Source organism: Malaclemys terrapin, chromosome 3 (genome assembly GCF_027887155.1).
Source record: "Malaclemys terrapin pileata isolate rMalTer1 chromosome 3, rMalTer1.hap1, whole genome shotgun sequence".
In the NCBI taxonomy this organism is placed as follows: domain Eukaryota; kingdom Metazoa; phylum Chordata; order Testudines; family Emydidae; genus Malaclemys; species Malaclemys terrapin.
The window spans coordinates 78,524,496-78,538,939 of NC_071507.1; the positions used below are offsets into that span (position 1 = coordinate 78,524,496).

The following is a 14,444-nucleotide window of genomic DNA, read 5'->3' on the forward strand; positions in this document are numbered from 1 at the left end:
ACACTCATTTCCAGCAATTAATAATTTTGCTAGTGTAGTCAACCCCTCTGAGGCACACCCAGAGTCACTTCAGGCAAAAATATGCATCCCAGAAGAACTGAGATTAAGGGGAAAGTGGATACGTGGCAGTCAGCATCAGGCAGTGGGTTCCAGGCCTAAGGCATTGCATGGAAATAAGTACAAAAACAAGAGTGAGAAGAGGTAGAGGTTAGTTTTATGGTTTGGGCAGAGACAAGGAGTGCAAGGTAGGAGTGAAAAATACATAAAAATAGGAAGAGGCTAAATTGTGCAGGGCCTTGAAAGCAATAAGACAGAGCTTCAGTTTGATGTGGAAGATGAGGGGAAACCAATGAAGGAATCTGAGTAGTGTCTGGAGAGTTCTTCAGTCATGGATGTGCTAGATGAGTTTTGATACTATATTCTAGAAGGACTGGAGGAATGGGGTGTGTGATGACTCTGAGTTGTGGGTAAAGCTGTCTATAGGGAAATCACTGAGAAGGGCATGGCCATAATCAAAGCACGGGAAGATCAAGGCATAGATAAGGGTTTTGGTGTCAGGAATGGATGAATTTTTGAGGTACTGTGGAAGGAAAACTGGCCGCACTATGTGATGGTGTGAATGTTTAAGAAGATGATAAATCAAAGATGAGCCTGAGTTTACAAGACTGAGGGACAGGAAGATGATGGCATTGCCCGCAATAAAGAAGAAAAAGAGGAGAGTTCTGATTATTGGGGAATATAGTCAGGATTTCCCTATCTCTGGGGGAGTTCATCCCTGACTCATAATACTACTAAACCTTCCAGGTCAGCAGGAAATTTTATCCTTGGATCATTTAATAAAAATAAATAAATAAATAAAAACTTGTGAAGTACAATTTTTTGCCTTTGGAATGTAAAAATGTTGCTGAAAGACAGTAGAGCTTCAATCCTCATGGGTTTGAGTTGTGAAAAATAAGAAGAGGGGGTGCAAACTTTAATCCATCTGTGGGCAAAAATTAGCTCCATCCTTGTGCAAAATTGTGTATCTTTAGTAAATGAAAATGTTCTTTATGATAAAGAAAAGTATGTTTTAGATGCTGTCTCGAGACCTGAAACTAGAATATAATGAAGATTCTTTATATACTGAACTCATCTTGGAGCTGCTGCCTGATAAGCCCCTTGCTAGTATTAATCTTCATTTTGCAATCCCTACTTGCACCAGGGTGAAATCCTGGCTCCATTGAAGTCAATGGGAATTTTGCAATTGACCACAATAGGGCCAGGATTTCACCCCAGCAATCCCAGTGGAAGCATTATAGTCGTTGGCTGGAATAGTCAAGAGCCTGAGGTTAGGTGCTTAACTTCTACTGAATTTCAATGGGATCTGGGCATTTAAATCCCTAAAGCTCCTATGCAAACCCCAGCATTAGTCTCATTGAAGACAATGGGACTACTCACATAAGGGCCAGTTAAATATAAGAGAGAGGGTTTGCAGGCTCAATCCATTCTTGTCTAATTTAGCCCAAAAGCTGATAATGTAGCTTTACCAATGCATAAAGCAAATAGCATGAGGGTTTCCACCCAAAAGATTTGGGGTTTTGAAATAACCACCTTATCATATGTCTGTAATTAGAGTAATTATGCTAAATTAACTGATACAGTCTGATATAAATTTGAAGTCCTTTCTTTCACTCTCACTTTTGTATCCCTTCTTTCCCATTAGGTACCTATGGGCTGGTCTACACTGGGGGGGAGGGGGGGGGGGAGAAGAATCAATCTAAGAAACACAACTTCAGCTACGTGAATAGCGTAGCTGAAGTCGAAGTATCTTAGATCGATTTACCTGAGGTCCACATGGTGCGGGATCGACGGCCGTGGCTCCCCCGTCGACTCCGCTACCGCTGCTTGCTCCAGTGGAGTTCCAGAGTCGACGGGGAACGCGTTCGGGGATCGATATATTGTGTATTAATGAGACGCGATATATCGATCGATCGCTACCCGCCGATACGGCGGGTAGACTGGACATACCCTATAACTGAATACATTTTGCCAAGAGCAATGTTAATGTCATGTTTGTTAGAAATTTCCTCCACCACGCTGTGTGATTTATAAATGAATCAATTGTAAAGGCCTTCTCTGCAAAATTGAAGATTGAAACACAATAATTAAGAGTTCTCAGGCAATGACTCAGCAGTGAGACTTTCATATACATCTTCCAGAACTTGCTGGAGAATATGCCTAATAAATCTTCTGGGAAGCTGCAAATGAGCCTGCAAAAATCAGGAGAGGGGTTCAAATCACCATCAATATGTTGTAAGGGGTGTAGGCAGTATGGTCTAATGGTTATTGCTGGGCTTGTATTGAAAAGTCAAGGGGTGGTCATAAGGCAGTGGTCAGTGAGCAGGGATCAGAGTAAATGCAAGAGTCAGGACAGAGTCTTCAACCGAAGATCAGGGGAGTGTGGCAAAATGAAGCAATGTCTGGAGCCACAGCAATTCAGTTGGAAGTTTGCATGATTGCCCAGATAACTTCCTGGGTCATCCTCAAGAGTTTAATAGTAATATGGGCCAATCAAAGGGCAGCAGTCTGCTGTCACTCTGGCCCTTTAGACACCATAGGAATTACGGCCCAATCTCTACACTGCTTCTTGGATACAGCATTATGTATCCTCCCTGTGGTAATGTAGGAAGATGAGCTGCCCCAGGCTCTACAGACCTGGGTTCTAGTTCTATGGATCCTTATATTACCCTTACTTCAGGGTGCCCTTTCTCTGGGTTAATACCTGGCCCAGATGGTCTTGATGAAGCCTTTTTACCAAGTTGGGGGCATGGACATGGTCAGCAGGTTCCCAGGATCAGTCTTCAGGACCATAGTCCTCACAATCTGTGAGCCAGTACAGTCCCTCCCTCCCACTACAGTCTAAAGTTAACAGGGCAGACTATGTATTCCTCATGCCCTTGGATCTGGACTGAAATGGCTGTTCAGACCGATCAGGAAAGGGTTCCTCAATGTAAGGCTTCAGGAGGCACATATGGAAAATAGGGTGTATCTTGAGGGACAGGGGAGCTGCATTTGAAGGTGACGGAGTTGATTTGCTAAGAAACAGACTGAGGAACTGATCCAGGTTGCCTCTAAACACATCATTCACAAAGTGTTGAAAGGTTGTGGGAGCATTAGTCAGATGGACAGGTATCATTAAGTATTCATAGTGTCCATAGCAGGTTCGGAAGACCGTCTCCCATTTATCTCCTGACCTAATGTGCACTAGGTTGTAAGTCTCTCAGAGATCCAGTCTGGTGAAAATACTAACAGAACAAACACAATCTCGCAACTTCGAGATTGGGGCAGGAGACACTAATTTTTTGAACCATCACTTTGTAGACCATCAGGCTCTGAACTAAGAGGTCTAGTGTTCCTTCCTTTTTCTTAACAAAAAGGATTGAAGCCCCTGCCAGGGAGATGGAGCATTGGATGAAAATCTTGGCCAGTTGTCTTGGGTGTATGAACAAAGGGCGTCCAGTTTCAGCTCAGGCATTGTATAGATCCATCCGTAAGGGACCTTTGCCCCTGCTAAGTACCTTCCATGGAGGGAGTCAAAAGGGGTCTGAGCAAACTGTGAGGGTCTGGGGCGTAGGCAGTCTGGCCTAGTGGTTACTGCTGGGTTGGTGTTGTGGAGACAAGGGATGGCCACAAGGAAGTGGTCACTAAGCAGGGAGCAGATTAGTTGTGAGAGCCAAAATCAGTAGACAAGAATAAGGGTCGGAGTCAGGCCAGAGCCAGAATTTCAGGTGTAGTTACCAGACTGGAGTCAGGAGGCAAGAGTGAGGATCAAAGTCAGGCAAGGGTTGGAGACTGAAGATTGGGGAGTAAGGTGAGGACTGGAGTCACAGCAGCTAGAACCCTGAATAGTTGCCCAGACAACTTCCTGGGGCAGCATTCAGGGTTAAATAGTAAATGTGGGCCAATCAGTGGCTGCAGGGTGCTGTTGTTTAGGCCCCTTTGGGCAGTACTTCATGCAGCACCTAATCTCAACAGTGCTCTTTGGATATTGCTCTGCACAGCCTCCTGGTGTCACTATGAGAATGTTAATTGCCCCATGTTCCACAGACCTGGCTTCTAGTCGTGTGGATTCATACACGTGTATGAAATCCACATAAGACTCTCTAAGGAATATTATTAAATCAAAGGAAAAATTAAAAACAAAATCTATGTAGCTGAAGGCCAGAGTCAAAAAAACAACAACCCCAAACTAAAATAGGAGAAATCATCCTACCTAGGGAAATGCCAGCTATGAAGATGTAACTTGTATGGGTATTAAAATTGCACAGAAAAATGTGTACAGGAAATATAAAACCGGTCAAGTATGTGAAAGGGGGTTTGGGAAATCTCAGGAACAAAGCTGAAATCACAATAAGAGTGTGTAAGGAAAAGAGGGAATTAAATAAATAAAATGCCCACAGCTGGGAGGCAGCTAACACTAGCAATAGCAGGTGTGATTGGCTTTATTTTAACAAACCTCTAGAGATAATATCAATCCACCCCTTCATAGTGATGAGCTTCAGCCATCTAACATAAGGCTATTCTGGAAGCTAAATTTTTTTAAAAGGATTGGAAGCAGGAAAATTTGGTGAAGGGGAGTGGGGAAGGGAGAGAAAACGTTTAGACCATGTGTCCCAGGAACACGGGTCACTGCCAGCCATCATCTTTAGAGGTTTGTGTCTCAGATGGGAATATGCAGCATTACTCTTTTCAGAAGCTAATGAAAGTGCTGTAATGCAAAATTTAACAAAACCTTTGAGATTATGAACATAAATTTTATGGCTAGAGACTCAAACCTGGAATCTTTGAGCAAGTAATAAAGTAGCTGCCAGTGACAAATGCTGAGAAAATAGAAAAGAAAATGAAGTCCCATGGAATTAGAAATAGAGTAGCAATTTATATATAATATAAGAATAACCATTAAAACTAACAAAGATAAGTAGAACTAATACAAAATCAGGTGTCATAAAAATACTAGGCCCCAGGCCAATATAAACTACAAATAGTGAAAACTTCAATGCAATAATTTCACTGGTAAATCTAATTGCATAATTGCTGGAATTGGACATAGATGATCCCTATATTGAGTATTGCTTCAGGATATCTAGGAAAACAACTTCCTAAACTATGCCTACCTTGCTGCATATAAATCCCTCCAATGAGAACGTGGGCACAGGAGCCAATGAGAGTCAAGAAATGGTACAGCTTGATCAAGAACATGTTAGAGTTTAACAAATATGTAATGGAGGAAATCACTGTGTTCATGTTACATGTTACTGCCTCCAGACGTGTTTAGTATTATGGGAGCAGCAGAGGAGTCAGCTAGTGGGAGCGAGTCAGGGAGGAAGTAGGAGAAAAGGATAAGAATCAGTGGTCCATGATTTGTCAATATGTGATGTATTGGTCTTTCCCCCCCAGTTTTATAATATGGGATACATATTTACCTGAATAAACAATGATGAAATATTTATAAAACGTTACATGCTTTACAATAACAAATTACTGTACTAGTCATAACTGTTGTAGGGTATCAACCTGTTTAGTTTGGGGTTTTTTTTTTAAACAGTATGTTTATCTTTTTTTTAAAGTGGGTTAGCTGAAGTTTTGGGTGAAGGTTAAGGTTTTATTTTTTTATAACTGGTTCAATGATCTCTAGCTTAGGTAACTGAAAACTGTTGTTCATAAACACCCACATGGCCAATCTTATCTAGGGTCTGGATCTGCAAATACTCACGCGTGTATTTAACTTTACTACTACAAGCCGCCCCACTGATTTTTCGATGGGACTACTTGCAGTAGTAAAGTTAAACACAAACATGTGTTTGTAGTATTAGGGCCTTAAAGCAGCATATTTGCAAGTCACAAGGAAAGCATCAGCTGAACAGTTTAGTAACCTTTAGTTATTTTTCACTTTTTCATTTGTTTATTTTCAAGCATTAGGAGTTTCATTTTGACATTTGAAGTATGCAAGAGTTTGGCAGCATATGGCATGCTACATATGTAGTTTATGCATTCTAAGTAACCATAAGGTAGTTGGTTCATGGTTCAATAGAGGAGTGATCACAAGATAAATTTTTAGAGTTCATGGGGCTAATTAGATTTTAAGAAATTACATAATAGTTTATCAATTTATTTTAAAACTTTGAAGGATACTACAGGCTAGATCAGCAATTCTTGACATAAGTAGTGCTTCTACATTACATTTTAATCTAGTTGTTGTGTTGACCTCTAACACTTAAAAAGCACTTAACTTTGTAATCAGGATAGCATGTTCAGGAGAATTGTACAACCCTAATGTTAATCTCAATCCATCTCGGGGTGATAGTGATTGAAAGCTGTTACAATTTGGCAGCTGTTTGGGCCTATGTGAAATTAGTCCCAATGGACAAGAGTCTACATCTGAGTGGGCGGGCATAAAATGACAACCATTATGGTGATCTTGATAGAGAACAAGGATAGAATGGATACGACAAATGAACTGTTTTCTCATCCACACAGGTGGGCGTGAGGGTGGATGTGCATTTGTGCGGCAGCATGGGAAATTCAATATCTGCTGTGTGTATCCGTCTTCAGGGGTGTTAACCAGGCACTTTCATGTGCACTAAATTCACTTGAGGTTAGATTAGGCCTTTCAAGGCATGAAGATAGTACAGAACCACACCAGAAAATGCTTGTTTGTGAGTGAGACTGCTACATCTCTTTCTCCTGCTACCCTCTCTCAGAAAGCCTGCTGTGCTGATCAGCACAGAAGTGAGAAATGGAGTTATGGAATGGAAGTGGAGCCTTTTGTGGTGGCAGCACTCCTTGCGCTCCTGAGTTCCAAGACTGTAAATCTAGCCAGCCTTTATGCAGGCCACACAAGGATAGCAGGAAGCGCCTGATTCTTCCTCCCTCAAATCCTACCCTATCTTGCATAAGCCAGGATAGGATCTTGCCCTTAATTTTTAAAACATCTTTTACTAAAGAAAATTTGTTCAGTTCAGCTAAATACAGCTAAAGAGATCCTTTCTTATAGCTTCTAACGTTAGCAATTTGGTCATGAGAACACTTGGTTCTCATGACCAAATAACAAAGAAGCTGACTAACTAATAAGCCAGTTGAATCTGTAAGTGTAAGGGTATGGCTACACTTCAGAGCTTACTGTAGTGCATCTGCAACGCTTCCAGTGCAGATGCTCTAAGCCAGTGGTTCTCAAACATTTGTACTGGTCAACCCTTTTACACAGCAAGCCTATGAGTATGACCCCCCTTATAAATTAAAAACACTTTTTTCATGTTTAACACCATTCTAAATGCTGGAGGTGAAGCAGGGTTTGGGGTGGAGGCTGACAGCTCACAACCCCCCACGTAATAACCTTGTGACCTCTGAGGGGTCCCAACCCCCAGTTTGAGAACCCCTGCTCTAAGCCGATGGGAAAGAGAGAGCTCTCCCACAGACATAGTGCTGTCACATCAGCACTTAGGTTGGTGTAACTTATGTCACTCAGGGGGCTGGCTTATTCAAACCCCTGAACAACATAACTTATACCAATTTAAGATGTAGTGTGTACATAGACTAAGATTCATGCAAAAAGGCACCTCTCCTGGATACTCTCCTGTTTCTTATACCAATAACTACTAGCCCTGGTTTGTTCTGCTGGGTAGAAATGCAGAAAATCATCCCATCACTAAAACACACTTCCTACATATTTGTGTTGGTTTATAAATCTTCAGTAATAGACTAATGAAACAAATTCTCCCCTATTTCTCTTAATGGAGAATTATTTGAAGATTAAACAAGGTTGTGATTTGATTCTCATAACAGTATTGCTACTATCCAATAAGTTTATCTTGCTCAGACTACAAACATACTGTCATTCTGATGGGTAAAAATTAGGCTGAATCTGTTTAGACTTCTCTCTCTGCAATAGCACAAGACTAATTTTTCTTAGCTGGATTTTATGTGAAGGGTGTGTGTATAAAACATCTCCTTAAATCTGATATTCAATATTCATGTTGGTATATATGTCTCCTCCTCAGTAATAGACCATTTATTATGCATTTTTCTATCCACTAGTCTCTCACGCTATACTTTGTCTCCCTAATACTTATTTGTGATTGATTCATAAGTGTTACAGAAATTAGCTGAGATGAATGCTCCTACCACAATGTTTACAGATGGAAACTACAGGGAAAATATCTTGGTTTTGAGTTTCAACCTTCCTTTACATGCTACTTTATAAAACTTGAAATGTATTATCAGTGTCCACAAGAGTCTGAGATTTGAATGTCACTATTTTTGTTTTTTTTAATAAATATTACTAAATACTGATACATCCATATACTAAAAATAGTGTGGCCAAGAACTCCAGCCATGTTCTTCAATGGCTGTTTTGTCCATAAGGATGACACACAATTTTGTCTATCAGTAAAACAATTGAGTTAATGCTATATTCAAATGCCATTCATGTTTAATACACACTGGCAGAGCAACACCAATGAGAGCAGGAAACCAGCCTCTCCATTTCTGGAATTGAGCTGATGAAATAGAACAATTTTTAAAAGTTATCCCCAGCCACATCTGACTGAAGATTAAAGCTGGATGCATAACTGGTTTTCCAGTTTGGAGGCAGTTCTGGGGGGGGGGGGGGGGGAATGGTTCAGGTTTAACCAAATCTGAAACTTTTTGGAATGCGAGTCTCCCGCAACCTAGGTGATTGCCCTAACCACTGGACTAAAAATTGAGGGATGAGGGTGGTGATAGCACTAGCACCACCTCATCCTCCTCTTCTAGCCATTTTGACTATTCATGTCAAACTAGCACATAGTTTCTGGTCAACCAAAACTGCATTTTTTTGTCAAATAACTATGTCTAAAAATTTTACACAGCTCTACTGTAGGTTACTTTGGGTACAGGAACCATGTTTTCTTGTCTTTGAAACTGGGGTGTTGTAATTTATTATGAATAATGGGAATTCAATACTTTCATTAGATCATATTCATCATAAAGTGATTTAGATAGAATACGGAGGTATTGGCCTACAGGCCAAAAAAAAAAAAAAAAAAAAAAAGGCAGTAATTGGAAGAATACCTCTGACATTTAGAGAATGGATTTGGGCAGATGCTTAAAAACAGCATTAAGTCAAAAAAACAGAAAAAAGGCATAACCATTCAATACTTGGAAATGGAAGTCAAGAAAAACAAACTGGAAATGAAATATAAATGTATCAAGGGGTAACTAACCACTGGAGATTACTGAGGGATGTAAATTCTCCATCACTTGGCATCTTTAAATCAAGATGTAATGTCTTTCTAAAATAGATACCTTAATTCAGTGTTTGTCAACCAACGAATCATGAAAGGCAATCAGGAAGGTTGTGAAAACTCTGAATTTATTACAATCTAAAATAATAAAAATTTCTCTTCCACTCCCCACCCAAACTTATCTTTCAAGGTCAAATATGTCAACCTCCTGAAATACATACAAATTGGCCTATCAACATTTTTTGTTTACTCCTTTATAACAGATGTAAGAAGTCATGAAAATGTATAAGGAGTCCCCTAACTCGAAAAGGTGAGTACTTTAGTTAAACCACAAGTTAATGGGATCAGTGTTAAACACTGGGTGAAATGCTATGGCCTGTGTTAGTCATTATGATAGTCTAGATATGCAAGTCAGACTAGATTATCATCATGATTCCTTCTGGCGTTACAATCTATACTGTTATTGCCTATGACAGGCTGTGTGCATTAAGTAGCAGTTGTATTGCATTTATTTCCTTAAAGTGTAACGATTGCTTTTGTCAAAAAGGTTACATGATTTTATAAAAATGGTTAGACATAATTTGTACTCATAACTTAACTGCACGGTTGTTTCTTTAGCACTACCATTTTCTTCTAAGTCTTTAGATATTCTAGGAAGGCTTACTGCTTCCATTTTCATTTCTACAATTGAAAAGATGGGGTATTTTAAACACTTTTTTGCTTGTCTTTTTCTTTGAAAGCTAGGCTCAGACAATTGAAGTTATGTTGTGTACACCAAAGTTAATCATTGTTTTTATAAAAACAAAAACAGCAATTTATTAAATTCATAAAGCCACTTGTATCTGTTATATATATCCAATTACAAATATCTTAATATTGTTTATAAAAATAAAAAAGTAAACATTTGTTTTGACAGAGTGTATATTGATTACATTGTGTATCCAGGAAGCTTGTTTACTACTAGTTCACTGATGTGCTTATATTGATTAGGAATAGTAAGTGTCCCAAAGTCATCATCCTCTTCCTTGTCTGATGTATTGTTTTCCACACCACTAAGTTCAAGATCAGACATGTTGGATGGCAAGTAGGAGCTAACTTGAGATGTTCTCAGTGACTGGCTCTTTTCCAAAGAGGTTTGGCCCTTTACTACACTTTTCATATCAGAATTAGTTTGCTCACTCTTCACCTCAGGGGGCTTGAAAATATTTTGGTCAATTTTGCTATCTTCTTCCTTGATGTGTGGCGCTATCTCCTGCTTAGCTAATGAACCTACAGGAGGAGAGGAGTCACTAATAGATACACTGACAGCCGCCCCTGTACTCTGTTTTTTTGCTTTTAAATCATAGGTTCTTTTAAGAGAATGGACTGGAGATGCAGTTGAAGGAACTGGTAGAGGAGCTGAAATACTTTCAGTTCTCAGACTTTTTTCAGAAAGTCTGGACTTCTTGGATTCTGAATCCATGTCTGAGCAAGCTTGCTTTGGGCTTACCAGTGCCGGCTCTGGGCTGCTATCAAGAGTTTCTGAGCCTCTGCCCGTATCGTCAGCACTGGTGAAATCTTCCGAATAGCCTGTGTTCTCAGGGCTGCCAACAAAGTCATCTGAATACTTGAGTTCAGGGTTACTTTCAAAACTGTTTTTGGGGTCTGACTGATAATCACCTAATGTGGAAGCATTATAGTGATCCATGTCTTTGTCATGAATAAATTGTACTGTTTCCTCATCTACTTTATTTCTCTTTGCATCAGTATCCTGGGTGAAAGCTCTTGGCAGGTGGACTTTCACATCCTTTACTTTGTAAGGGGTTTTAATTGTAGTTCCTTTCAGTGAACAGTTTGTATTCACTTCATATGGATTCTCTTCCTTTGTGCTTTCTTCATGATCATTCAGCCTATTGTGAGCAGCATGTTTTTGTAGATTAGAAATATCTTCCGTTATAGTGGTAGAGTAATCTTTTTCAACACTACTTTGTATTAAAGTCTCAATATTTTCATGAAGCTGAACATTTTGTTCTAAAATTCCTCCCCTGGCAAGATGCCTGTAAGACATCAGATGCTGTTCAGCACTGTTTCTGAATAGTTTTCCTCTGGACAAAGAGCCTTTGCCTCTCTTTTCCCTCAGCATCTCTACTTGTCTTTTTCTATATTGTTCTCTCCTTTCATGAAGTATTAACATATCTGGATTGGTCTGCTGTAATCGTAACCTTAGTGTATTTGTGAGTCCATAAAACAGTTTCTTTTTTGGGGGTGTTTTCTCTTTGGTTCCACTCTTCTTTTCAAAACCGTTGTTTCTTGATGCTGCAGCTTTCTTGGTTCCTTTCCCAGCCCCAGTCTCTCCTAGGGAAGAACCACCCAATTTAGAAAACTCCTGCTGACTTCTTTTGAATCTTTCACTGGGGTTAAGAAGTGTTTCCTTATCCTTCCCCGCTGGCCATCTGCTTTTAGCAAGAGGTCTTGAGGGCTTGACGTCATCTTCTACTTCTCGATATAGCCAGGCCAGCTGGGGATGAACATTAGAAGGTCCCAGGTGCAGGGGCTGGTTGTTCAGCAGAGACAGTTCTACCAGCAAAGCATTGATCAGAGGCAGCTCTCTGAGAGCATCTCTGAGCAGTCGGGCACTTCCCAGCGACTGGGCCAGGGAACCAGAAGCCTGACCTCTGTCTGGACAAGCTTCCTGCAATGGCACTAGGGGTACATTTGGGATCTGCTCCTGCGGTGCCTGAGGCTGAGCAACTGCCACCGTCTCAGGGGGCCTGGGTGGTGGGGGCTCTGTGGGCAGGTGGCTGTAGTACAAAGGGGGAGGACAGAAGACGTTGGCTTCTATCTCCAGTTCCCTCACCTCCTCCCCACTTGGCTGAGGGGTCTCGCCAGCGGGGGATGAGGCTTGGCCGCTGTGCTCAGGCTCCAGCTCCCCAACCTCTTCCCTGTCCTGCGGCTCCGTCTGGCTGCCCATAGACGTGCAGAGCCTACTAGGACCAGCGGCCTGTTCCCCCGGGACCCCCTGCGGCCTGGGCCCGCTCTTGCGCTGGGTATCCGGGGGGCTGGGCGGCGGCGCTCCCCCAGCCACCTCCTGCCCCAGGCCCGCGGGCAGGTGCCCCAGCAAGGCCGGCCCGAGGCTGCTGAGGCGGTAGCCCAGGGCCAGCTCCCCAACCCGCTCCCCCATGAGGTCCCGCAGGGGGTAACGGCCCCTGCGGCCCCGGGAGTCGGGCGTCGCCCCGCCCTGCGGCGGCCGCAGCAGCTCCTCGGCCGCCGGGGCCAGGGAGACACAGCAGCTGCCGAGCAGGCGGGCCGGGCCGGGCCCCGGGGGCAGCGCCAGCAGCAGCGCGTAGAGCGGGGCGCGGCGGAGCAGGCCCCGCAGGGGGCCCGGGCCCAGGCGGAAGAGGCAGGACTTGCCCCGGCCGAAGGGGACGAGCCGCCCCGGCGGGCAGCCCGGCTCGGGCGGGTGCACCAGCAGGGTGGGGAAGTCCAGCAGCCGCAGCGCCACGGCCGGGCGCAGGGGCCCGCGCGGGGGCAGCAAGCGCGGCTCCACCCGCACCCACTCCACCAGCAGCTCCAGCGAGAACAGGCCCTCGCGCGCGCCACCCTCCTCCTCCATCACCCAGCGCCAGGGAGGGCAACTGCAGCGCGCGGGGGTCTCCGCGCCGCCGCGGTCACGTCAGGGTCTCGCGAGAATTGTTGGTGGGGGCGAAGTGGGATGGGGTTGGTGAAGTCTCGAGGGGATAAATTAAGTTCTCGCGAGAGGAGCGTGGCGGCTCACGGATTGCGTATGAGAGCTGCACAGGAAGTTAACACGACACAATCTGTCAGCAACCGGAAGACCTCGCAAAGCCCCTTGGGAGTTGTAGTCTCGGCCCTAGTGCTGGAGCGGGGGACACCTCCTAGTGGTGACGCTAGAGCACCCTCCTGCCCGTCACCTGAGGCTGTTCGCCTGGCTGCTGCTGCTGACCCCGGAACTAGGGCTGCAGGGACGGGCAAGCAATACGGGGCAGGGCTGGAGCTTATGGGGCTTAGGCCCTAGACCTCCAGGGGGTAGCCCCAGCCCAGGAGTGACATGTGCCCATCCACTGTCACTGCCCGTGCTCCAGGGGCTCCCTCATCCCTGCCTCCCTGTGTGCTGCCTGGGCCTAACAGTGCGGGAGGAAGCTGACTGAGTGACTTGGCGGGATGCCCGCCATTCAGATACGGGATTCGCAAAACTGTGTTTGGCATTCCTGAGGAATAAAAGTTATTGTATCAGCTGTAAATGCCATCTGTTCATTTTTAATACTCCCTGTAGTGTCAGAGCGCCATGCACACCCATTGAAAAATACCAGACCTAATTCAATTCTCATGCTCATTTAAATTAGGAGAAACTGTAAATTACTTGAGCTGTACCAACATAAAAACTGATGTGAGATAAGAATCAAGCTCAGCATCTTATAGCCAGAGCATTATGTGCCTTTGAACCTTTCTTATCTCCCTCTTCCATTTTAAACCAGTTTCATTGCCACTGATAGAAAAAAATGCTATCAGTGAGGCGCTTACTTTTTGAAGACTATTTTGTTCAATTAAAATCACTCTAAAATAATATGACCTAGATTGATGGCATTCAATTAAAGTTACAGAATACTCTTAGCATTTACCAGCAGAGAGCTAGCTAACGGAAGAGAAAACTAATTCCTCCCTTCCTTTGTTCTGTTCTATTCCTTCCTTTCTCCTTCCTTTGCCAACAATCACAATCATCCCTCTTTGAAAAAAAAAAAAAAAAAAAAAGGAAAATGTGAGGCAGGATACTGACCTTCCACTTAGCCAGCACTGAAGGCTAGAATCACCATGCTTTCAGAATCCAACTCTTAATTTTCAGCCAAATACATTTTGTCTTCATTAGGTATTTTGCCTGAGTAAAGAATGATGGATATGATCCTTTATTTGTGACCGGGATTGAATGGGAAACACTTAATGGGCAACAAGAAATCTGCAGTTCAACTCTGCTAGTATTCTGTTAATGCCATTGAACAGGCATTATCTTTGAGACAAAACAAAATGGCAATCTGTCCCCCTCTTTAAATGAGTTGGAGGAAATAAAAATACTTAGCAATTTACAAACAACCCTCAGAATACCCCAGGGGGTACATGGGTAGGGATCTGCATTTTACACATGGGCAAACTGACACTGAGGTTGTAGTCCTAAATTTCAAGGTTAGTGGA

The 14,444-nt window shown here is 43.1% G+C and overlaps 1 protein-coding gene across 1 annotated transcript; it reads right to left on the minus strand.

Annotated features, from left to right (window-relative positions):
* Positions 1-9,095: 9,095 nt before the first annotated feature.
* MAP10 (microtubule associated protein 10) lies at positions 9,096-12,901 on the minus strand. The gene has a single exon (XM_054023092.1). It carries the CDS (start codon positions 12,850-12,852, stop codon positions 10,189-10,191), a length of 2,664 nt encoding a protein of 887 aa, XP_053879067.1. The 5' UTR covers positions 12,853-12,901; the 3' UTR covers positions 9,096-10,188.
* Between the last annotated feature and the right edge of the window lie 1,543 nt (positions 12,902-14,444).

Excerpts from the sequence above, each read along its gene's own strand:
- MAP10 (XM_054023092.1), bottom strand. The coding sequence starts at position 12,852 with ATGGAGGAGGAGGGTGGCGCGCGCGAGGGCCTGTTCTCGCTGGAGCTG.